Source organism: Geotrypetes seraphini, chromosome 1 (genome assembly GCF_902459505.1).
Source record: "Geotrypetes seraphini chromosome 1, aGeoSer1.1, whole genome shotgun sequence".
Lineage (NCBI taxonomy): Eukaryota > Metazoa > Chordata > Amphibia > Gymnophiona > Dermophiidae > Geotrypetes > Geotrypetes seraphini.
The window spans coordinates 280,909,765-280,936,884 of NC_047084.1; the positions used below are offsets into that span (position 1 = coordinate 280,909,765).

The window sequence follows — 27,120 nt, forward strand, 5'->3', positions numbered from 1 at the left end:
CTCAGATTCTGGGGTTTCCCCGCCCCTGGGGAAGCTGGTAACCTGAGGATGTGGGGGAAGCACCCTAACATTGGGGCTGAGAATAGTATCAGGCCCAAAAGGACCCACCGCGGGTTTGCCTCCCTGTGTCCTCAGCGGGAATTGACATCTTTTATTACCATTATAATTGTCTTTATCTTCAATTTTTGGGGATCTGCACACACATCTAGGGTGGGAGGGGGGATGGATATCTCTTTGATTCATATTAATCTTTGATTGAATATATTGGAAGAGATAAAGGGGGAGGATATATTCTTATGTATAGTTATTGAATGAACACAAGTGCTTACTTTATGATTCATATTTATATACTGTTCTGTACTTTTCGTTATCTTTGAAAATTAATAAAGAATTTTTTTTAAAAAAAGATGATTTTGTAACACATGTCATAAATTAATCTATTTTACCAGATCTGTTATTACAAGTTATACTTCTAGTAAAGGGAGGGAGGGTGGATGGGAGGGATTATAAGATAGAAAGTTTATTCTAATCAATTTTTGTTATACATAAGTGTTTCTATGAGATTAGTTTATTGTATTTGATTGCACTTTCTGTATATATGTTTTTCAAAATCAATAAAAATAGAATTTTCAAAAAAAGAAAGTAGATAAAGGGCTGTAACAGCATATCATGAGTAAAGCGTAAAGCGAGTTTCAATGCCCCAAAAAGTACAACATTTTTGCTATACACTGTTACAGCCCTTTATGTACTTTCTAAAGACAGCCTTATAGCAATACTCCTGATACAGGCTATAGGGCCGAAACACGTACATGTTGAGTCTTGTTGAACTAGAATTAGTCTAGTGGTAAAAGTGCTGCCTCAGCACCCTGAGGTTGTGGTATTGAATCCCAGTGCTACTCCTTGTGACCCTGGGCAAGTCATTTAATTTTCCATTACCCCGGGTACAAAATAAATACCTGTAAATATGCAAACCACTTTGAATGTGTAGCCACATATAGGTGGTATACAAGTCCCATTCCCTTTCCCTTATTGGTCATCTTCACTGTGTTTGCATGTATACTTATCCTGTGAAAGTGTTTCTCCTGTTCCATTGAGGTACACATGGGTGAGACATATGCTCCCACTTACACATGTTATTTACAGATTTCTGTTAGTTATCAACATTCATAACACCTTTCCATGACCACAGTTATGCCAGGCTATGGCTAGTGTAAGTGTTGCATGCAAATATAAGGTGTAATGATACTAGGTTATGCTATAATTGGCATTTAGGCATCCAGATGCCATGATAGAATAGGCCTTCACTGTGAGGCATCAGTGCACCACTCACAGAATTGCCCCCAATATGTGCAAATAAGAACCAAGCATAGAAGTGACTTTAATTTTGATCGAAAAGACAGTTTCTACCATTATTATATGCAAAGAAAAGCCTCAAAGGAAAACATCAAAAAAGAAAAAGCATAAAAGGAAAACAGACAGTGGGCAAGTTAAAAAAAAAATTAAAAAATTAGAGAATCAGAAATAGCATTTTGTTAATAGTGTGCAAAAGCTAGAGAGTGTATTAACAGGACCAGTGACCTTTGCAATTCACAGAGGAAATGATGCTACAATTCTGTGCCTAAATCAGTCAGATCGATATGGTAGACAGAATTATGAACCACTTAAAAAATAAATAAAGGTGAACATATGTGTGTGGAGATATAATTACTAGTTAACTGCTAACTTCTGGATTGATTAAAAAATAATTGAAACCTGTGACAAGTTTAAGTCAGAATTCTAAGTTTTGCTCATGCATTCTTCAGTAGTAGCTCAAGGCAGGTTACAATTCAGTGCAATAGGCATTCTCCTGTTTGCAGGTTACTTACAATTTGGGCTTGTAGTTAAGGCAGTGGAGGGTATAATGATAGGCCCAACATCACAAGGAGTAGCAGAAGAATTCAACATAGCTTTCTGGGTTTTAGGCCACTTCTGTAACCAGCAACCACTGGGTGACTGTGGGGAGAGTTAAGCTTACATTCCTTCAGTGGTCTTCTGCTCAGTTTGGGCATCTTTTTGGTACATATTCATTATTAAAACAGGTCTAGTCCCAGGCGTCCAAACTGTGCCCTGGATATACAGTAGTCTTAAATGTTTGATTATGGCAGAAAAACATCCTGGTTGGGTCAGGGACAGTGAAGGCAATGATGGTCCCTTTATTAATCAAAGTTTGGTGTACACACTGAATTATTGGTTATGTGGTCTGAGCCCTTCACTAATATTTATGATAATTATTATTTATATAATTTTTAGGTAATTTAAGAGCTGTGATTTAGTAAATGTGATTAGAAAAACATAACAACCATAAGCCTGTCCTAGACTTGCTCACACCACACCTATCATGCCCATTTGAGATTTAGACAAACTACTGATAAAGAGCATAGATATGTATCCATCTAGAACACAGGTTTTGAAAATAGTGAATCTGAAAGGTTTGGCAAGAAAAACCTCTATCTGCCACTTTTTTAAATCTTTATTAAATTTTCAAGGCTAATACAAAGTGCATAAAATTATACATATATTAATAATCAGAATGAGCACTTACAATCCATCAGTAACAATACAAAATGAATTTACCCCCCCCTTCCAGTACATTCAACAAAGGAGATAACCCCCCCCTTCCCTTCCCTGGATGTGTATATAAATCTAAAGGAAATTAAAGGTAAAAAACAACTATACCGAAGTAACAAAAGTCATTAATGGACCACAAACTAATCTGAATAAATTATTATGCCCCAACATGTCAGCATTAATTTTCTCATACTTATAACACAAACATAAATTTGCCCATCAAAAGGTAAAACTAAGCTGATCCAATTTTCCAATTGCGGGTAACCATTTGCATGGCAATCCTGGTCATTTATACCGGTCCAATGGGAGTTTAATATGCAATAGTGTCCCACAGATGACTACATAGGTTTGTCCACGTTACTAAAAAATTGTCACTTTCCCCGATTTGTTTTTAATTGTTTTGTAATTTACTCTGATTTATTGTTGTGGTACTCCTTTGTACACCGCCTTGAAGGTTTGATTAGGCGGTATAAGAAATTTTTAAACAAACTTGAAACTTAATGCATGTCCCCATATCGACTTCCAAAAATTGAATATCAAAGGACAATAGAACAATAGATGATCCAGTGTCCCTATTTCAAGATGACAGTGCCAGCATCTATTAGATTTAGAACTATCTAACTTCTGCAAACGAGGTTTCCCGCCAAAGATCTGTACCAAAACATCTACAGTGTTGAGTCTTTTGTTTACATATGCAGAACTAAGAAATATGCATTATTTTTGGATGTTCAATCTTGGCAGAATGTAATTTAAATGTAACTAATGGCTTTAACAGGCATTTAATGTACGCATGTGCTAGCGTTTTTTTAACAATTTGGCATCATTATTTGAAAGCATTGGATTGCCATTATCTGAATGCACTTAGATGGCTATGAATATGAATCATGCACTTATTCATTTTACATTGGGGTTTGACGTAAAATCTTTTACTAACAATAGTTTATACCCAGTGGGACACAGTACATAGCAGGAGCTGCTTCTTTTATTTGATTTGGTAAATTAATGTGTCCAAAGAAGTATAGCAGAATGTTTTTAAAGTAGTGTGATTTAATAGCTTGAGGGCAACATATTTGATTCATAGGATGTCTGCAATAATTGCTGACATAAAAACTTTTTTTCTCATATTATGAGCCCCATAGTTTTGTTTTTTTCCACCATTTATGAAATACAATTAACTATCCCTTATATAGTAATATTTCATTTACATATTAGTTTTATCAATTCATATATTAGACTAAATATTTACTAGAGTATATGAAACATATAAATGATTGACCATGGATATGAGGGATCACTGTATCATTACCAATATCATATTTAATGAGAGAAATCTAATCCTTATTTCATTATAAGTTCAAAAGTATATGTGTTCTACGGATATTCATCTTAGCAGATTGCTAGCATCAGTAAGGTTTGGTTTTTATTTTTCTTGGTGTAGATTCAGGTCATCATAAAATATTCCTAGCATATCTCAATAAAAAAGATTCAAGTTTAACTTCATCCCATATCTGATCTTTGCATTGTTGGACCTCCTAACAGTCATAACAATAAATTATTCGGGACTGCAGTCTTTTCAAAACAGGATTTTAAGAAATGTACATTTCATATTCACGAGGAATCAGCATAGGATGAGTATCACCATTCACTATATAATTTTCTCACTTGTTCCTCCGTGTATCATTCAATGTGCTGTCTATTTTGCTTTGTATCGCCTTGTGTTCAGTCTGGGTGATCTTTTTCCAAGTGACTGGGTGGCCCTCCGAGCCACAGAAGCATGTAAGTAAGGAAATGTGGCACACTAGTTGAACTGCTATTGCCTCTGCACCCAGAGTCTGCCTTGGATATAAGTTTTAAACACTAGTGTCACAAAAATGCAGTATACAAGTCCCTATTTCCTTCCCCTCTTGTAGGGGATTCTTATTATCATTGAATATTGAACTCAAAAAGACCTTAGTGGCAGGGGAGAAAGACAGAAGACCACAAATCCAGGAAGACCTATGACAACTGAACAGGAAGATGCAAAAGAGCAGACTGGATGGATGGATGGCATAGTTAACTAAGTGGACAGCATGAATTCTGCCAATCTGTACAAGTTTATGAAAAATGTGTTATGCCGCCAAATCAAAACTTCTTAGCGGTTTTCAAAACATTAAAAGGGAATTGAAAACTCTGCAACACTTTATATTTTGTTGGATTTGCATCTATTGTCCACACTTGCTGGGTGCAGGACCTTACTGCTCAGTGCAGACTGTTAAGATGTTTTGCAGCATTGCAATGGACTTATGAAGCAAATCAGTAGTTGCTTTAATCATGTGTTACATTTCAAGAACACCGCAGAAACCACAACTGGACGCCAGGGGGCACTGTTGCCTGTAGCAGTCACCATACATCAGCTGCTTACTCTTTATTTTTAGTTTTAATGCTCAGATATTTTAAGCATCCTGTTTCCGTTCTGTTTCTTCCTACATGAACAAACATGCGAGTGCAGAGCCTTTCAGAGAGCACTAAGCCAAGGAGATCAGATCATCGCATCGGTGGAGAAAAAGCACTGTTCCCCCACATCTCATATGCCTCTCCTCATTTTATATAAACCTTTCCGGTACTCACTGTATCCTGCCTGCCTTCACAGCATCTCTGGACTCCACCATTCTAGATCAGAACAGTTCCTCTAAGCTTCTTCTATTTCTCCTCCCCCACTCATCATCCACTTCTTATGACATCATGTAAATATTTGAATATTTTCCTGTATTAGCTATATTACCTGCTCAAGTGTAGAATATTTTCTGTTTTGAATGATAAGTATTCCCATAGGTCCATGACAGTTTAAAATCAGTGCCAGGAACCATTTTAATATCATATAAAGCCAGTAATAAAAATATTAAAGTAATTCTGTAATTCTCAAAATTTTTCCAGATAAATGTAAATAAAGAGCAGTAAAAATGAAATATCTTTTCCATCAATATAATAATCTTTAGTTCATAGGTGTTTCTTGAGATGATATAAATTCCTTAAGTTTATCTGGATCTTCAAACTAATGAAACTTTTCTTTGTATGTGACTCTCATTAGCTCTGATGTCTTTCAGAGGTTGTCTGAGTTATAAAAATTTCTTTCTGATTTAGACAGTCTCTTTAGCAAAATCTGGGAGAAAGAGCAGCTTAGAATCTTTGTATGTCAGATTTTTTGTTTCTTTTGCAGCTTTTAAAATATCCAATACTTGTTGTAATCTTAATAATCTCAATATTACAGGTCTTGTTTTTTCTTGATTTTGAGTTTTTTCATTCCAATCCTGTGTGCTCTCTCAATTTCTATTGGACTTTTTAATTTAATTGGAAGAATTTTTGGTAATACATCTTCTAAAAAGAAAATCATGTTTTTCCCCTCAGCTCCTTCTTTTAATCCAATTATTCTTAAATTCTGTCTTCTAGATCTGTTTTCCAGATCTATCATATCTATCATTTTTTTTATTCATTTCCTTTAATATGTTATGATCTTCTTTGTAGTTTTGTTGTATATGTTCAATTTTTTCCATTCTGTTTTCCATCTTGTCCATTCTGTTATTTAATATATCAAACTTGCTGTTCATAAGATTCATCTCTTTCTTCATTTCAATTAAATTGAAATTAATGTTCCTTAATTCTTCCATTACTTCTATTATATCTAAGACATCCATAGGCAAAGGAATCCCGCTGGGAGTCTGTGAATCTTCTTTTAATCTTTTAGTCTTTCTTGCAGATTTAGCAGGAGTTTCTTGTAACTTCTGTTTAGTTGATGTCATTTCCAAGGATTTCAAATTGAAATATGAGAAAAATTGTTGCTTTAAATTCTAATACATAATGCTCAGAGGAGGGAGCTCAACTGCTAGCCAGCCATCCACCAAGCCTCCAAGTTCCGGAATCCCTTCTGTCCCGGCCCACCACTGAACCACCATGAATTTAGAAGGTATGGTGGTGGTGATGGTGGTGGGGGGGGGGGGGCGGTGGCGAGAAGGAGATAAAAATTGTTAAAGTTGGCTGGGGCAGGAGATGGAAGGGATTGCTCCTGTCCCGGCCAACCAAGTCTTACTGGAGGCCCGGCAAAGGCTTGCAATTGGTTCGGGAGAAGGGCAGGTCAGCATTTATCCGAATATAAACCATTTTTGCCCATAAATCTCATTTTATATTTGAGTATATATGGTAAGTTGTGTGCACAAAGTGGTTGTGAGCACTGATTTGCCCACACACAAAGTAAGGCACCTTATACAGAAGGTGGGGGATATCATACATGTACAAATTAGTGCCTTTTTTATAGAGGATTTGTCAAGCATAAACCCTATTTTATGGTTGTAAAATACCTCTTATTAAATTACCCCACAGTTAATGTGCATATAAGTACATGCAGTGACAATAACATGTGCTATTAGCAGGAATAGGAGGAATAGGGTTGCTCAGAGACAGAGTTTGGGCAGATTGTAGGTATAATCATGATTTACATGCACTGTTTCTACAACATTCACATACGTGTGTACTTTACATGTGAACATGTAGACCTAAACAGAAGTCATACTAAATTTAATAATTTTATTCAGACTATTCTTGAGAAATATGTTGTACTTTTACTATTTGTATTTTGTTACTCGCTGATTGTCCAGCTCTCTTCAGTGTAAACCACCTAGAAATTGTCGGACTGTGGCGGTATAGAAGAATAAAGTTATGTTATGCTATATGTTATGTTTTTGAGAAGGCAAAAAGACCCTGATTCTATAAAAGATGCCTAATGTTAGGTGCCTAGATTGACATGCTTAGCTAATCTGGGTGCCTAATTTAGGGGTCGTTATACTAAAGAGCGTTAACCGATTTAGCACTCGCTAATTGATTTAGCACATGCTAAATGCTACGGCACCCATAGAATATAATGGTTGCCTTAGCATTTAGCATGGGCTAATCTTTTTTTTTTTTTTTTTAAATCTTTATTGATTTTTTATTCAAAAATAGTGCATAAAAATATACATCTACAAAATAAATAACTTTAAAATTGCACTTAAATCAATCATAAAAATACTTTAAGATATTTTCCCCCTCCCCTCCGACCCCAATACAAAGACGAAGACCAAACGCATTACTTCAGACAAATAATGAAAATCAGATTGAACATTTTGATCAAGAATAACATCAAAATATGATATCCCTCCACTCCCTCCCCCCACCCCCACCCGTCCTTGATGTAAAAGTAAGAAATCAGGGGAATAATCCAGCTAATCTTTGTGAACAAATTTGTCAATGGACTCCATGTTAATTTGAGTAACTTATCATTACACAGCATTTCAGAATTCATTTTCTCATATTTGTAGTATAAACATCCATAATAACCACCAAAATTGAGTCGATCCCAATTTTTCCAATGTTTGGTCACCTGTTGCATGGCTATCCCGGTCATGATGGCAAATAATCTACTTTTATACTTGTCTAAAGGAGGTTTCGGTGACAATGTACCACAAATCACAACCTCATAAGATAACGGAATTGAGGATTCCAAAATCAGATTGAGTTGTCCCCATATAGATCTCCAAAAGTTGAGTATCAAAGGACAATAAACAACAAATGATCCAGTGTCCCTACATCAAGATGACAGTGCCAGCATCTATTAGATTTTGAACTATTTAACTTTTACCATCTAACAGGGGTCCAAAAAACTCTATGTAACAAAAAGAACCATGTTTGTCTCATAGATGCTGATGCTGTACATCTCATCCTCCAAGTCCAATTGAGTTACAGAAATCTGCTGTTTTATCTTAATGTTCCAAATATATTTCAAGATAGTTTTTGGTTTTTTATTCAAATAGTCAGATATTAATTTATACCCTAGCAAATCCGTCTGGAAGCATAGCACGCCTTAGTAAAAGCACCCCTTAATTTTTTAATTAGCTTAATCGGCACTGATAATTGAAAAACAACATTAAAAACCCATTTTTTAAAAACAATTAAAAAATTAATTACCTGGTAGGTGCCTAACTCAGTAGGTGCCTACCAAAGAGTAGATGTGGTTAAGGGTAGATTGTAGGTAGATTTTGGGTGTGGATTGACTTAGGCACACTTATTTAGGCCCAGAAAACCCTGGCCTAAATTGCACTGCACCTAAGGTTTCAACACCTATCAGCGCCTAAGAAAACTTGGAACCGTTAGGTGTGGTTCTATAAATAGTGCCTAGCAGATGATTAACAATCATGCTCATTGGCACCGTTTACAGAATCAAGGCCAAAATATCTGCAGCTTCTTTCTAGCTACTATTTCAGTGTACAGTGGTGCCTCACACAACGAACTTAATTGGTTCCAGGAGCAAGTTTGTTATGTGAAACGTTCGTTATGTGAAACGCGTTTTCCCATAGGAATACATGTAAAAAAAAATAATTCGTTCTGCAGCATAAAATATGCTAAGATGACATAAAAAAGATAAATTTTTTGTTATTATTTTTATTTAGATACATCTAAAAACATACATCTCCCTGTCCTTTTACTTCCACTATCTTCCTATCCCATCTCTATTCCCTTTTGTCCCTCTCCCCATGATCAATCATCTCACCACCTCTCTCTGCCCTCACCCTCAGGGTTCAAGATTGCTTCCACTCTTTTTCCTGTTGTTCTCTCTGCCTGTCACCCTATGATTTAGCATCCCTTCTGCCCTTGTCCAATATTTCCCCTTCTCTCCCTCCCTCTCATCCCCTGCTCCAACATGTGCTTTCTCCACTCCACCTTTCCTCCCTCCCTGCCTCCACCTTTGTGGCGCTTTTGCACCCGACCGACAACAGAACAGGCCCGGTCGGACAAATCTCCCTGTCCTGTAGCCGCGAATCTAAATTACCTTCTTACAGCAGCTGGATTATTGAAGCTGCTGTAAGAGGTAATTAAGATTCGCGGCTACAGGGCAGGGAGGTTTGTCGGCCGGGCCTGTTGTCGGTCGATCGGGGGACCTGACCATCTGTGCACATTCTTCGGGGCGGACCGCCCCCTCCCCCCTCTTTCGTTCGCCATTGCCTTCTTCCTACCTGCCCTGCCGCAGCCGCACACAGCCGACCGGAAGTCTTCCTGATGTCAGCGCTGACGTCGGAGGAAGGGAGGGCTTTGCTTAAGCCCTCCCTCCGACGTCAGCGCTGACATCGGGAAGATTTCCGTTCGGCTGTGTGCGGCTGCGACAGGGCAGGTAAGGAGAAGGAGACTACCCTCGCGGCTCGACCAACCCCGCTGCGATCCAACCCCGCAGGAACCCCGGAAGTATGCAGCTCGGGCGACTTCGTTGTGTGAAACGAAGTACGTTATACGGATCACGACATAAAGTTCGTTGTGCGCAGCGTTCGCTGTGCGAGGCGTTCGCTGTGCGAGGCACCACTGTATTTGGCAGGGCAATTTCATAAAAAGACATGTCCGTACATGTGTATGAAATATGAGGTAAAAATAGGTATCTTCTTGCCTACTCACCTTACTGACCTATTATAAAAACACCCTTTTACCGGTCATTAGTAAATGCAGAACTTTCTTTAAAAACTGACCCTAAGATTTTTAAATTGTCTTAAAAGGGGAGGGGCAGAATATTATTGTCAACAGAAATTAAATATACGTACAATTTTCAAGTGAGACAGAAGTCTCATCACATCAGCCATGTCAGCCAATATGAGCAAGCGAGTGACAGCAGAGAGCAATGCACGGGCAGCCCGGACCATGGTACCACGTTTCACCGATGAGCAGGGATCATCTGCAAACTCTGAAGACGAAATCCTCATTGTGTCACCTGAAACATATAAGAATGACATCACTGCTTTATACAATAAGAAACAAAACCCTCCTTTTATTAAGCCACGGTAGAGGTTTCTATCACAGCTTGCAGCGCTAAATGCTCCAATACTCATAGAATTCCAATGAGCATCGGATAATTCCTATGAGCATTGAAGCATTTAGCGCCCTGGGCTGTGATATAAACATCTACCACAGCTTAGTAAAAAAGGGCCAAAGGGAGAAAAAAAAATCTTATTATACAAAAAAAAAAAAAAAAAGTCAATGCATAGAACAAAATAAGTTATGTAAAAGCTCAATAAAGCATTTTGATTTTCAAATATAGTACATGATTCTCCTTTCCAAAATTATTTGTTTGGGAAATAGATTGGAAAGTCTGGAGATCTTAATAAAATTGCAAGTTAACCATATTTCATTTTTATTTGTGATCAAAACATCAAATAGTTCATCATATTTTTTTAAGAACTTTGATTAAATGTGTATTTTACCAGTGAGGTTTTTTGGCCTTTCTTTTAAGGCATTTGGAAATAAGAGTCAACAACTTAGTTATAGATTATACTTTTCATTAGACTAACTTAATACATCTTTGACAAGCTTTTGAGCATTATTGTCTCTTTAGTGAGTCACTGAGGATAATATTCAAGAGCTTGTCAAATGTACCTCAAGTTAGTATGATATAAAGATATCACCTACACATTGGTTGTTGACATTTGTTTCCACAAACACACACAAAATCAATCATCTGTCAGAACTGCAATACCTAGCAACAACAACCATACACCAACATGTGCCTCATGTTCGAGCCAAGAATACCTACTGGGAGTGGAATAAGTTTCCGGGATATTTACGACAGCAAACATGTTTGAGTAGTTTTAAGAAAATGTTGACGAAATACCTCTTCTGTAAGATGAAATATGGGACTTGATTTATAGTTTTTTTGATGCAAGGCGCTGGTAGCCTCTTTGTAATTTTAGGAGGCTTTACATTATCATCATTATGTTTTATTCATGTTCAATTTGTTCTACTGTGTGTGATTCTGTTTGTGTATGTACTCTATTGTGACCCGCCTTGGGAAAGGCAGGGTATAAATAAATACAAATATACAAATATCAAAAGCGTCAGGAAAAGAATGTTCTCAGTGATGGCTCCAATGTGGTGGAACTCCTTTCTGAAGGAATTAAACCTAGAAAAGGACAGCAGAAAGTTTAAGGAAAGAATAAAGACGATACTCTTCACAGAACACTTTCGCAAATAAAGAAACATTTAGGGGGAATAGCAACCTGGAGGAAACAGCAAGCTAGCCCCCACTTGGAACACAAAAGGGTGAACTCACAAATAATACAAAGAAAGATGAGTATATGATAATTTAGAAACAATAAATATAGTATATGTATATAGATGGTATAAATAGAAACATAGAAACATAGAAACATAGAAATTGACGGCAGAAAAGGGCTATAGCCCATCGAGTCTGCCCATACCAATGACCTACTCCCTGACTAGGTAAGACTATTTAGTTTGTGAAAACGGTAAAGACCTCAGTGTTTCCCAGGATAAAACCTGTGAAACTAACTATGCCAATAATAATATTGACATAGAGAAATACATCCTTGGACTTATATTCTACCGTTACACTTTCTCTTATTTTTAGCTTTTTAACTTTTTACTGGCTTTTATACTTTTTACTGGCTTTTATAGTTTTATAAAGAAATAAGCACTTATCTTGTTTCCTTCTGATAGCACAAAATCACCGCAGCTGCAGTTTTAGCGGTATCAATATGCCGCTCATGAACAGTTTCAAATTTGATCAATTCGCTGGGAGAAAATCATTGAAGCAGTAGCTCATAATGAAAAATAATCCCCTGATGCAGCCGTAGGGCGAAACAGGGCCTGTTGGGATATTTCTGAATTGATCAAATTTGAAACTGTTCATGAGCGGCATATTGATACCGCTAAAACTGCAGCTGCGGTGATTTTGTGGCCTCTGTCGGGCGGGAGGGCACTCGTGCGTGCGCGGTGCGGCCTACTAGAACTTTCCAAGTTCTTAGAGTGCAATCACTCTAGAAATGTCCGTACCGGGGCTCCGTCGGTGCCATCACCCATCAGTCAAGAATATGCTGCCTGCTTGTCCTGGGATAAAAGACCATATGGCCTATCTACTCTAACCATGCCATCAATTATCCCCTCCTCTCTCTTAGAGATCCAACATACGTGTCCCGAGTTTTCTTGAACTCACATATACTATTTTGTGTCCACCACCTCCACAAGGAAGCTATTCCAAGCATTTACCACCCTTTCCATGAAAAGTATTTTCTGAGTTTACTTCTGAACAGTGGCGTACCAAGGGGGGGGGCGGGAGGAGCGGTCCGCCCCGGGTGCCAGCCCTGAAGGGGTGCTCCCGGCCTTGCCGTTCAGTCCCCCCACACCCCCGAAGGACCGCTTGCCCCACTGACCTTCCTGCACCACCTATGAAGCAGCAGCAGCAGGATCGCAACGTCAGCTATCCCTGAGCTGCTTCCTGCGCCGCGGTCCCGCCCCTCCTCTGATGTCAGAGGAGGGGCGGGAACGCGGCGCAGGAAGCAGCGCCTAAGCAGCGCAGGGATAGCTGACATCGCGATCCTGCTGCGGCTGCTTCATATGTGGTGCAGGAAGGTCAGTGGGGCGAGCGGTCCTTCGGGGGTGGTGGGGACTGAACGGCAAGGCCGGGAGCATAGGTAGTGCTGCTTCATAGGTGGTGCGGGGAGGCCAGGGGGGCGAGCGGTCCTTCAGGGTGGGGCGGGTGGGCAGGCAGGCAGGCATTCAAGGGGGAAGGGGGTGACAGGCAGGTAGGCCTTCAAGGGGGGGGACAGGCCTTCGGGGGTGTGTGCAGACCTTCAAGGGGGAGGGACAGGCCTTCAAGGGGGGGGGTAGGCAGGCCTTCAAGGGGGGACAGGTCTACAAGGGGGGACAGGTCTACAAGGGGGTGGGCAGGCCTACAAGGGGGTGGGACAGGCCTTCAGGGGGGGTGCAGGCCTTCAGAGGGGGTGCAGGCCTTCAGGGGGTGCAGGACTTCAGGGGGGTGCAGGCCTTCAAGGGGGGGACAGGCCTTCAAGGGGGGAACAGGCAGGCAGGCCTTCAAGGGGGGGACAGGCCTACAAGGGGGGGGACAGGCCTACAAGGGGGTGGGACAGGCCTTCAAGGGGGGACAGGCCTTCAGGGGGGTGCAGGCCTTTGGGGGGGGTGCAGACCTTCAAGGGGGGGGACAGGCCTTCAAGGGGGGGACAGGCAGGCAGGTCTTCAAGGTGGGTGGGACAGGCCTTCAAGGGGGGACAGGCAGACCTTTAAGAGGGGACAGGCCTTTGGGGGGACCCTGGTTTAGAAGTACACGGAGGGAAGGGGGTGTTCAAAGAGATGTGCATATGCCAAACTTTGGGGGGGATGAAGAAATAATGGGTCTGAAAATAGAGGAGAGGGAGAGAAATGATGGACCATGGGATTTAAGGAGGGAAGGAACTGAAAGGGAGAGAAATTGGACACAAGGGATGGTGTGGAGGAGGGATAGAGATACTGAATAGGAGGGTAATTGGGAAAAGAAAGGGAGAGATGGTGGACTCTGGGGTGGTGGGGAAGGAGGGAGAGATGCCTGATGAAAGGGTAGTTAAGAAAAGGTGGATCTGTGGAGGGAGATGAAAAAAAGGAAAGATACCAGACTTCCTGGGGAGGGAAGGGAAATAGAAAGGGAGGACAGAGTTGGCAGATGCATGGTTAGCACGCAGAAAGAAGAAAGAAGGAGACCCTGGCAAGCAAGTTATCAGAAGAAAACCAGAGCCTTGGACCAACAAGTTTTGAAATATAACCAGACAACAAAAGGTAGAAAAATTAATTTTATTTTCTGTTTTGTGATTATAATATGTCAGATTTGAAATGTGTATCCTGACAGAGCTGGTGTTGGACTGCAAACGTGAGCTAGGATTTAACAGAGAGAGGAAAAGTCCTTTTTGTTTCTTTATTTTATTTACACCACAGCGCCAGTGTGGTTAGGAGAAGCCAAAGGGGGTGAAAAAGCTATAAAACCCACCAGGAGTTTTGAAAAAAATCACCCAACTGGGCAGGAAAATCGAATTGAAAAACCAATTCAATAGGCTGAATCGAATCAAAATTTTTTTTCCTGAATCTGGCAGCATTAGTTTGCGCTACTGTCTTAGACTTTAGGACCTGGGATTGGGGAGAGATGGCATCCTCAGTACTTTATAATGCAAGTGAAACGAGGATTTGGTCAGACTTTTGAAGGGTCTGCAGAAAAAAAATATTGTACAGGGGTACAATTAGAGGGTTACTATACAAGACAAAATGCTCTTGAGTAATAGATCACTACAGGCCATTGACCTGGGGGGCCGCCGCGGGAGCGGACTGCTGGGCATGATGGACCTATGGTCTGACTCGGCAGAGGCCATGCTTATGTGCTTATATAGGCCGGGGACATGAAACAGCAGGAAATGGGAACTTTTCTTCCTTCTATTTTTGTGAATGGAAAGGCTGAGGATGTCAGAGTTCAGTTAAAATACGTGCTTTATAAGAAAATATAATAATGTGTTTTATAAAGTTTATAGCATAGCTGGCCTACCCAGTGAGGTGTTTCTAGTGGTGGTGGTGGCAGCGTGTCAATGTGTTGAGAGGAAGAGGTGGTCTGGGAAATTCTGCTGAGCAAACTCCGGGCCCATTTCCACCCCCCAGTTAGTCCACTCCACTCAATTGGTTCACACACTGAGTGGGTCTTTGGGTGTTGTGTTGGGATCTCTTCCAGTGGTTTATCAGTATCTCCTTCTGGTCCAAGGAAAGAAACTTTGTTATTCTTAGCATTGACCTACAGAATATGTTTGTAACAGCACTGCTTGTGTGGCATTAGGCTATGTAGTGATCGAAAGAAAAAAACAGACTTTTGCACATTTTTGCACTATATGGTGGGTGTATGAGGAGATTCACATTTCCTGCACAGCTAAGTCCATGTGAAGTTACCTTGTGCTGTATTTGACATCTAGCAAGGTCTCTGTTTGAAAGGAAAGATCTAAACTTAAAAATGAAGTGGCCAGAAGTTATGGTAAAAGCAGATAGTGTAGCTGGTTTTAAGAAAGATTTGGACAAATTCCTGGAGGAAAAGTCCATAATCTGTTATTGAGACATGGGGGAAGTGTCTGCTTGCCCTGGATCGGTAGCATGGAATGTTGCTACTCTTTGGGTTTTGACCAGGTATTAGTATCCTGGATTGGCTACCATGAGAATGGGCTACTGGGCATGATGGACCATTGGTCTGACCCAGTTAGGCTATTCTTATGTTATGTTCTCATCTGTAGGGGGCCTTTGTTTTCACTTCTTATTTTAATGTATTTTTTTTCTGGGAACTTATCAGTGTTTTTTATAATGGGAACAAAAATGGAAGAGAATTAATGTGTGTGGGATGAGGGGGTAACTAATTTCTTCAGCTAAATAATTCAATCCACTTCAAACAGACATAGGAGAACTCACGCACCATTCACACACCCTCCAACCAAAAACGTCAAAAGAAAAAAACTGTTCGACAACCTCCTAGCCATTCGAGCTGCAACACTCGACCCCCAATCCTACAACCAATTGACATCGACCACATACTGCAAAACCTTCAAAAAGAAATAAAAACCCTTCTATTCAAAAAACACATAAAACCGAACTAACACAATCAGAACTGTCCCAAGCATCACCTGCAACTACTCCATATGTACTTCTGATATCATGACAATTCAGACATAATTTATGTTATGTTATGTTTGGAATATAAGAAAATTTTCACTGCCTGTTTCTATTCTGACCATTTATTCCGTTTCATGGTCATTACAAAAAATATTTTTTTACATGGGGGGGGTGTCAAAAATGATGGGCCCCGGGTGCCACATACCCTAGGTACGCCACTGCTTCTGAATCTATCCTTTTTCTCCTTCATCCTATGCACCCTCATTCCAGAGTTTCCTTATGTGTATTTATGCTACATAAGTATTTAAACATCTCTATCATATCTCCCCTTTCCTGCCTTTCCTCCAAAGTATACATATTGAAATCTTTAAGGCTATCCATGTACGCTTTATGACAGACTACTAATCATTTTAGTGGCCTTCCTCTGAACTGATTCCATCCTGTTTATATATTTTTGAAGGTGCGGTCTCCAGAATTGTACAAATATTCTAAATGAGGTCTCACTAGACTCATACTGGGGCATCAATACCTCCTTTTTCCAACTGGCTCTTCGTCTCTCTATGCACCCTAGAATCTTTCTAGCTTTCAACCTGTTTGGCCACCTTAAGATTGTCGCATCTATCACACCCAAGTCCCACTCCTCTTTCATGCACAAAAGTTCTTCATCCCTTAACTGTATTGTTCCCTTGGAATTTTTCCAACCCATATGCATGAGCTCAACTATTATTCTAACCAGAAAATGGGAGAATTAACCCAAAAGTACTACTCATGAAGAAAAAAAGACTCAGGCCAATATTCAGACCCTAGGAGACAGGCCAGCTAACTCCTGTTGTTGGCTCTGACTGTGGATATTCAATGCTAGGCTGTTTCCAGGATTTTTTGGCCATTAAAACTTTAAACAGCTAAGTCAATATTCAGTGCAAGCTAGTTAATATAGTGGCCAAAGAAAGAACTGCTACGAGCATGGATCGATTTGGCTGCTGCACTTGGCTGGTCTGCGCTGAAAATTGCAAATTATTGCTTGACATATCTGATTATCCTTTAGCCACTAACCAGAAATATTCAGTGAAGATAACTGGTTATCTCATGCTGAATATTCACAATTAACTGGTTAAGCGCTATTTAACCTGTCAGCACCATTTCTGGCTAGGTAAATAGTGCTGAATATTGGACAGACTACTTTAGTACAAGAAAAGCATTGAGCGGATCATTAAAAAGTGCATTTGAGAGGCCAACCAGTATATCCTGGTTTATGAGTGAAAGTCACACAAGAAAGGAAACAAAGAAGATACCAAGCCTTGGGGTAAAACCAGAACAACCTTGTTTCCTCTGCGTGTGCCGAGATATGTTCCTTATGGTATAGTTTCATAGAAATAGGAGCTTCTTCCTAATTTCAAATAGCAGCCTCATTCACGATCTTCTCAGACCCTCAGCGTCACCACTCAGAACTCAACGTATCATTGTTCTGAGCTTTACGTGGCAAATTGTCACTGGATCTGTATGTCTTATTTTATATAAAATAAGACATACAGATCCAGTGACGATTTGCCACGTAAAGCTCAGAACAATGATACGTTGAGTTCTGAGTGGTGACGCTGAGGGTCTGAGAAGATCGTGAATGAGGCTGCTATTTGAAATTAGGAAGAAGCTCCTATTTCTATGAAACTATCTTATACGAGGTAGCCGTTTGATATTTTTCATGCTATATATTTGAGATACAGTGGTGCCTCACACAACGAACTTAATTGGTTCCAGGAGCAAGTTTGTTATGTGAAACGTTCGTTATGTGAAACGCGTTTTCCCATAGGAATACATGTAAAAAAAAATAATTCGTTCTGCAGCATAAAATATGCTAAGATGACATAAAAAAGATAAATTTTTTGTTATTATTTTTATTTAGATACATCTAAAAACATACATCTCCCTGTCCTTTTACTTCCACTATCTTCCTATCCCATCTCTATTCCCTTTTGTCCCTCTCCCCATGATCAATCATCTCACCACCTCTCTCTGCCCTCACCCTCAGGGTTCAAGATTGCTTCCACTCTTTTTCCTGTTGTTCTCTCTGCCTGTCACCCTATGATTTAGCATCCCTTCTGCCCTTGTCCAATATTTCCCCTTCTCTCCCTCCCTCTCATCCCCTGCTCCAACATGTGCTTTCTCCACTCCACCTTTCCTCCCTCCCTGCCTCCACCTTTGTGGCGCTTTTGCACCCGACCGACAACAGAACAGGCCCGGTCGGACAAATCTCCCTGTCCTGTAGCCGCGAATCTAAATTACCTTCTTACAGCAGCTGGATTATTGAAGCTGCTGTAAGAGGTAATTTAGATTCGCGGCTACAGGGCAGGGAGGTTTGTCGGCCGGGCCTGTTGTCGGTCGATCGGGGGACCTGACCATCTGTGCACATTCTTCGGGGCGGACCGCCCCCTCCCCCCTCTTTCGTTCGCCATTGCCTTCTTCCTACCTGCCCTGCCGCAGCCGCACACAGCCGACCGGAAGTCTTCCTGATGTCAGCGCTGACGTCGGAGGAAGGGAGGGCTTTGCTTAAGCCCTCCCTCCGACGTCAGCGCTGACATCGGGAAGATTTCCGTTCGGCTGTGTGCGGCTGCGACAGGGCAGGTAAGGAGAAGGAGACTACCCTCGCGGCTCGACCAACCCCGCTGCGATCCAACCCCGCAGGAACCCCGGAAGTATGCAGCTCGGGCGACTTCGTTGTGTGAAACGAAGTACGTTATACGGATCACGACATAAAGTTCGTTGTGCGCAGCGTTCGCTGTGCGAGGCGTTCGCTGTGCGAGGCACCACTGTATGTTCCTTGGCATTCTCTGAGAAACAGAACTGCTCTCCTGCTCAGAATATGGGTTTGAATCTGGGATATGAGTGTCAGTTCTACACTGGTCAGCTCTAGTTAAATTTACAGTCCTTTTTGTCCCCTGAGGAAGGCGACGCTATTGCCAAAACTTGGATCCTAGTCGGGACCATATTTATTTTGCATATCAAGGACTTGCTTTTGGACTTTTGAAAAACTGCTAATAAAAGTATATGTAACTGAAAGTTGGTTTAGACATCCCATGTACAAAACACAACCATTTGGAAATGCCAACCCTGGAAGATGTATATTCATTGTCTAACATCAACTCCTTTTAATTATTTCACTTCTTTCTTTACAATAGATGGCCAAAACCTCAGGGAAGCCTAATTAAACAGAAGAATAAATTATGTCCAAAACAAGGCCCCATGGACCATCAATGATCCAACAATTGTCTAATTAAATCTTCTCTGTCAAAAGTGTTAAGGATGTATAAAATGGACTCGGATGAATTTTCCCTTTAAATGAATTTGTCAAGGAAATAGCCAATTCAAAGTGAGTAAAAGGAACATCTATGAGTTCTTCCACAATATATTTCTGCTTTTCTGTAAAATCAAATCCCTTTTTAAGGAAATAACTGTAATATACCCCCTCCTTTACAAAGCTGCACTACAGATTTTAGCGCCGGCCGTAGCAAACTCGGACGCTTATAGGAATTCTATGCCGCCGCCACCACTACTAAAAACGCAAGCACAGCTTTGTAAAGGAGGGGGATTGTGAAGGACAAAAGACAACAGAAGATATTTTTCTATATTTCCTTAATGAGAAGTCTTGAATTATAAGTTTCTTTTCTGGGAAAGAGTGTTGTGTTACTCAGCATTGTTTTATATACATATAAAGACATTTGGAGGATAATTTTAAACAATGTTTCTGGGGATAAAACAGACTTATATATGAATAAATGGTCTTTTCTAAAACTGTTTAAAATTACAGTGCATCTATATTGTTGCCAAGATGGTGCCTAAGTTTACTTAATAGTGTTCGCGCTGCCGTTGGGGGAGGGCTTGGGGGTTGGAACCCCCATTATAGAGGAAACAACTTTTCCCGTATTTTTTAGGGGAAAAGTTAAGTTTCCTGTATAATGTGGGGGGTTGCACCCCCCACATCCCCCCCAACGGCAGCGTGAACACTATTAAGATAAGTGAGGGGTTCTCTCCCCCCACACCCCCTTCTGAGCTCTTTAAAATAAACTTTTATGGTGGCGCGCTGCAGTCTTGCGTTCAATTGTCTACTTTCTGATGTCGGTGCGGCTTTGTCCGGCGCGCCGAAGAGATCTTCAGCTGGCAGGGCTTTGGGAAGCCCACCAATTTATATTTTGCATTTGGGTAGGAGGCATGGGGCATGGCAGAAATAAAATTCAGTGCCCGCCATTTTATTGGACTAATGCATTTCTCAATTAGCGTTTTGAGGTTAAAACTACGCGGTTTCCATATCACATGCATAAAATATTGTTTCCCTCCAATTATCACATATAACATAGACATGCCAAAATAATATCATTAATCGTCCCTGTTATAATAGGGATAGGGCACAAATTCAATCAATTCAGAAGTACAAACAAGCTTTAAATCATGCATTGATGTCAAAAAAGTTCTAAAAGACGATTATCAACTGAAATATATCTTAGCATAAGAAGGCATTGGCAAATAATTGAGTTTTCAGCATTTTCTTAAAGTTCATCCTCCCCACACAAAACCGCAGGATACCAGGCAAGGCATTTTATAGTTGTACGCCAGCCATAGATATCATTGATGCTCCGATCCTAGCATGTATAGTCGACATTCTACCCTCCAAACTCAATTTCATCCCATTTACATCTCTAAGCTCTCTATTAATAAATAATTATCAACACAACTACAATAATACTTTATCCTAAAGCAAAAATAAATAAATAAACAAATATATATTTTTTTCTACATTTGTTGTCTGGTTTCTGCTTTCCTCATCTTCTCATCATTCTCTTACTTCCATCCATTGTCTACCCTCTCCATCTAGTGTCCGCCCTCTCCTTCTTCTATATGTCATCTTCCCTCTTTCTATTTCCCTTCAATAAACTGTCTATCCTGTGCCCCTTCTCTCCTTTGTGCATGATTCATCTCAGCTTCACCCTCTCTCCATTTTTCTGGTCTGGCATCTCCATCTCCTTTCCTTCCCTCTCCCATGCCCTAGGGCCTAGTCTCTCTCCTCTCCTTCTCTTCTATCTCTACCTCTCCCTCCATGGTCTGGTATCTCCTTTCCTTCCTTCCTTTCCCTCCCTCCCATGGTCTGGCATCTCTCTTCCCTCAGACCTCCTTTCCATCTGGGAATGGATCTTTGACATTCAGCTTTCTTCAATTTTTCTGCCTCCTTCTCAAATCTGTTTACCTTTTCTTCTTCCCTTTCATTCATGTGCAGTATATCTCCCCTCTTCCTTGCTCCCTCTCTCATCTTCCCCCTCTCTATGCAGACTTTCTCCCTTCCTTCCGTGTGCATTTCCCCTCTCCCTGTCCTCCTATCCATATGCCAAATTTTCCCCTTCTCCCCATTTCTCTCTCTCTGTTTATCCCACTTAGCATCCTTCCCATCTCTTTTCCACCCTATCCCCCGACACCCAATTTTGTCTAGCCACTGGCTGACATCCCTCTCCCTGGGCAGGAATCGCACAAAACTTGCAGTCTCACCTTCAAATGAAAAGGATCCTGGCCCGACAACGCGGCAGCGTCAATCCTTCCCTTGCACCTTGCAAGCGGTGCTGCTTGGGCTCCAAGGCTGCCCTCCGACGCGATCCACCCAGGCGGAAACAGAAAGCTGCGTCAGAGGGGAAGCTATTGGATGAGCACAAGCACAGTTTGCAAGTTGCAGGAACAGTTTCAGAACTTGCCGCCGCTGCGGGGGGGGGAAGGGAGTCGATGCTGATGCCGATTTTTCACAGAAGGGAGGCCCGATGCTGTCAATCTTTCCTGGGGGAGGGGCCGACACTGCCAATCTTTCCGGGGGGGGGGGGAGGGCGGTGGTGCCGAAAGGGGAAAAAAAAAAATCTGAGTCCTGTTTGTTTCTTCAGCGGGCTCCCCTGATAACTTTGGGCCCTAGGCACGTGCCTCTTGGGCCTATTCATTAATCCAGCCCTGTCTATGTTTAATGGCAGGTGTGATTCTGCATACGGCCTTAGCGTAATTGACATGCAATCAGTGGCGTTTTTAAGGCAGCCACTGATGCTGTTCTGTAAATGCACTCATCTTATACAGCACATATTTTACAGCTAGGTGTACACACAAGTAGAGTGTGGGTGGAGGGTGGGGCTCATATCTGTGCACATAACCTACAGAATACTGTAAGTTACATGGATTTCTCCAGCATTTAAATTATAGACACTTATTTAGGGGGCTAATATTCGAAAGGGTTTAACCAAACAGAAGAGATTTCTGCTTGGTCCATTCCCGCTGAGTGAGTTGGTAGCTAATATTCAGCAGCATTTAACAAGTACTGAATATGTCTGCTAGCTCATGGAGAGTTTGGTGGGGGGGGGGGTGGAGGGGGCTCAGGGCAGACTTTGGGCAAAGTTAACTTGCTAAGAAACCTCATAAAGTTAGTGTAGCAAAACAGCTTTATGAACCGAGTTAACTGGGTACCAGTCTGAATATCAGCCAGTAACAAGTTAGCTTCCAGGTTGGTACACATTCCCGGATATTCAGTGCTTAGAGCCATGGGCTGAATATCGGGCCCTTAATTTATAAAATGTCCAGCCGATATTCAAAGTGAGTTAACCAAGCGAGAACAGCTACTGACCAGTTATCTCACTTATCAGCAGCTATTTGGTTATTTTCATCAGCACTCAGTGACTTAGTGAGGGGGGTGGTCTGCCCGAGCACCAATTTGGTGGGGGCACCAACACCCCTCCTCCTCTCTGCCCCCTCCGCCTTTTTCCACGCGCACACTCCCTTCCCCTGTACCTCTAATCGTTTGCCACCGCGAGCAACAACTTCAACGGTGTTCCTCATGACCACGTCAGCTCTCCCCGCACGTCACCTCCGGGTGCCACGCAAAGGAAGTGAAATCAGAGGAAGAGCTGCCAGGCTCGTGAGGAGAACATTTAAGTTGCTACTCGTGGCAGTGAACAAATACAGGTTTGGGGGAAGGGATGTGTGCGGCAGGGGGATCGGAGAAAGCGTGTGGGGCGGAAATGAGGGGAGAGGCGCCCTGCCCCAGGTGCGTCACACCCCCTCTGCACCGCTGGCAGCATTCAACCAGTTATTGTCACTGCAAGCCAGGCATGTCGAGATATAATGTTAATTAGAAAAGGTTCATAGAAGGGAAACAAAAATGGTCAAGAGGATGGCATGCAGTTTTGAGGGAAGCTTTTCAAAACCCTGACAAAGTATCAGGTTTTGAAAAGGCATCCAGACCCCTGGTAAATAAATTTTATTTGTGAACACGAGACCCACTGCGAGTATAGGGAGTACGTACGCACTGCCTCTGGGGAAATCCGACCTTCCGCTCGAACCGTGATAGCAGCAGTCTTTGGCTGTTGTTGACGAGGTTAGTGTAAGACCGATCCCTAGCGTGCGTGGTTGGGTTCTCGTGTAGTGGGTGAGTTTCCGGAAAATAATAATATCCCCCGCCTATTGCAAATTGGAGAGTGTGGCATGTCCGGAAACAAAAATAATAATTATTAAAATTTCCACTCGTCACATCTCCCCTAAATGAATGAAAAAGTCAATATAAATGGTTGAAGAAAAATATAAATGTATATGGGGATGTTTATGACTTATACTTTGGCTTTTGTGCTGAAAGCTTGAAACAGTAAAACAATATTTACAGTTATAGCAGTGCTGAGTCCTTTCCCCCCTGCATTTATTTCATGGTATAGTTTTAGACTTGTGAAACATTTTTGTTATTAGTAAATACCATTTTATTAATGGAAAGGGCTTTTATTATAGCTGTCCCCGTGCTATGAATTTTTATCATAACAGACCACTATACTTGCTTTATTTTACCTACATTATGCTTTAGAGAAGCAATTATCTATAAAATCACCATTTTTGAGTGTTTGAATATGTCAAATATTCATCTCTGCTGGAAGGCAGCAGTGTTTTGATAAATTATTTTCTTGTTTCAAAGAATTTGATAGTAATTTTTTTTTCATGGTTTTTCCTTCAATGTATTCTTTCCTTCATTTTCTAATACCATCTGTTAGCCACAGAGTAACATCTGGAGTGAGAAAGTTTCTGATTAGTCTATTAAGGGAATAATATTCAGGACTGAATTAACACTATAGTGGGCCCTAGACAATCACATACTTGTGGGGCCTTGTACAATGTTCCCCCTCCTCTAAATCTTCATTCATGACTTCCAACCAGTGGCGTACCAAGGGGGAAGACCGCCCCAGGTGCACGCCCTAGGATGGTGCACAGCCGGCCAGGTTCGGAACGTCCTGCCCTACTGTGCAACAGGACCTGCACCTCAGTGCGGCTACCGGTGCACCCCCTCCAACGTACTTGCTCTGGAGCAGAGTCAGCAGCCCCGCTGAGGTGCAGGAAGGTCCTGTGATGACTACGTCTGCTGGCTCTGCTTCAGAAGAAGTAAGTTACATTGGAGGGGGTGGACCGGCAGACGCAGTCATCGTGGGACTTTGCTGCAACTCCATGCGTCTGCCGGGTCCACTCCCTCCAACGTAACTTACTTCTTCCGGAGCAGAGCTGGCAGATGTAGTCATCGCAGGACCTTTCTGTACTTCAGCACAGCTGCCGACTCTGCTCCAGAGCACCTATGTCAGAGTAGGGGTGGACAGGCAGCTACAGTCATCGCGGGACCTTGCTGCAGGAAGAGAGAGAAGGGAGCAGGACTGCTGGTATGGAAGAGTGGTGGAGAGAGAGAAAGGGGGCGGGGTGGTATGGAAGGGTGGTGCTGATGGAATTGGTGTGCAGGGAAAGGGGAGAGAGACATAAGGGATAAGGATACTGGATGGAATTGGATTGGAGGGAAAGAAAGGGGGTAGATGCTAATTGAAGAGGGGTGGATGGAGAGAGAAAGGGCAGACATTGGATGGTAGAGCGGAGGGTAGAGGGGTAGCCTATGCTGGTTGGAAGTGTGGATGGGAGAGATAAGGGAGCAAATGCAGGAAGGAAATGGGGAGGAGAGAAAGAGGGGAGCAGACGCTGGATGGAAGTGGACAGAGAGAGGAGAAGGTACTAGATGGAAGGGGTAGAGAAAGAGGGCAAATGATGGAAGGAGGGGATAAATTAAAGGAGGGCACATGATGAGGGGAAAAGGATTGAGTTAGTGAAATACTGGAGGGGGTGAGGGAAAGAGGTGGCGAGCTGTAGATAGACATTAAAAAAGGAAATTGATAGGGTAGTAAGAACATAATCTAGACAGATGCAGAAAATAAATTGAAAAGGAAAATGAGGGGAAAAAGGGAAAGGGATTGAAGAGGAGAGGAACCCAAGCACAGTACCGGGTAGAGCTTTGGATTCTTGCCCAGAAATAGCTAAGAAAAAAAAATGTAAATTGAATCAGGTTGGGCAGACTGGATGGACCATTCGCGTCTTTATATGCCGTCATCTACTATGTTACTATGCGGTGTGGGAGAGGAGAGAGATGCCAGACCAATGGGGGTGAAAGGAGAGATGGAAGGGGGAAGCATACAGTTTCTGGAAGGGGCCTAGGAGAGAAGATGCCACATAGGGGCAGAAAGACGGCAGACAGTGGATGGAAGGAAGAGAGTAACAAGAAGATGAGGAAAGCAGAAAACAGACAAGGTAGAAAAAAAAATTATATTTATTTATTTATTGCTTTAGGAGACATGTGTCACTGTTTCATTGTATGCAGAGTCCAGCTTCTTGGTGGTTCAATTTAACCTTTGTCTATGTGTTTCTATTTTATCCCCCCCTTTTATAAAACTGTGGAGCAATTTTTAGCGCCAGACGTGGTGGTAGCAGCTCTGATGCTCAGAATTCTATGAGCATCAGAGCTGTTACCACCATGGCTAAAAAAACACACTACAGTTTTGTAAAAGTTTTTGATTACATATTCCTTACTAGGCAAAGGTGTTTTCTGTGTGCTGTGTGTTCGAAAGACATGGTTTTCTGTTAGGATTGACTGCAGAATTGATCTGTACTTGTCTGGTTTGTTTAGTTTTACAATGGGTGTATTGATGTTGTACTGCTGCTCACTGCAGTATGTAAGATGCTGCCTTTTCCTAGGTACACTCTTGTGTGACATTTGGATTGTTACTAAAAATCATGTTTTTCATACAGATGGGGAGGGTTCAAAAAATGATGGGCCCTGGGTGTCACATATGCTAGGTACGCCACTGCTTCCAACCACTCTTCCCTCAAAGCTGAGCAGGAATCCTCCATCTACAATCCTGTCAGTGGAGGGTGCTGTTTTACTATCACATTTTCAATAGGGAGGAGCAAGTAAGCTCTACGGAACTACAGGGAACCTGCCTGTCCCCAGTGACTGACAATACAATTTTGAAGCACTACCCCATTGGCAGCAAAGAATAGGACATATTTTTCGAGAATGGACATTTTTCCACTGCTGACTTTGAGCTTCTAGCAACATACACTAAAATTGGACTTAGACTTATGTTTTCATTATGCCCCTCCACCTATTCTTTGCTGTCAATGGGGTAGTATATATACACACCAGTATATATACATACACACATATATAGTATACACACATATACATACATATACTAGTGTTTAAGCCCGTTACATTAACGGGTGCTAGAGTAGATGGCTGTCTATCTTCTTTTTTTTTTTTTCTTTGTCTCTCTCCTTGGACGCTGTCTGTCATTTTTCTGTCTGTTACTCTCCCTGGCCCCCTGTCTGTTTTCTGTCTCTGTCTCCCTGCCTACCTGTATTTCCCTGTTGCGCCATGCCTGCCTGTCTCTCTGTGGCCTCCTTCCTATGTCCTTAGTGCCCTCAGTGTCTCCTTCCTATGTCCTTAGTGCCCTCATTGCCTCCTTCCTATGTCCTTAGTGTCCCCAGTGCCACCTTATATCCTTAGTGTCCCATCCTATGTCCTTAGTGCCCCTAGTGCCTACTCCCTATGTCCTTAGTGTCCCATCCTATATCCTTAGTGCCCCCAGTGCCACCTTCCTATATCCTTAGTGCCCCTTCCTATGTCTTTAGTGCCCTTATTGCCTCCTATGTCCTTAGTGCCCCTTCCTATGTCCTTAGTGCCCTCAGTGC

At 41.8% G+C, this 27,120-nt stretch overlaps 1 protein-coding gene across 5 annotated transcripts in view; it reads right to left on the reverse strand.

Moving 5' to 3' along the window:
- Nucleotides 1-27,120, reverse strand: part of CTNNA2 (catenin alpha 2) — a 1,640,869-nt gene that overhangs the window by 1,378,748 nt on the left and 235,001 nt on the right. For 4 of the 5 annotated variants that reach the window (XM_033952687.1, XM_033952678.1, XM_033952724.1 and 1 more), the window contains exon 4: nt 10,200-10,366. In XM_033952687.1, the coding sequence (XP_033808578.1) occupies nt 10,200-10,366 (167 nt within the window). Of the gene's footprint in view, nt 1-10,199; nt 10,367-21,600; nt 21,704-27,120 lie in introns of those variants that run through there. The other variant, XM_033952696.1, reaches the window with a different exon arrangement.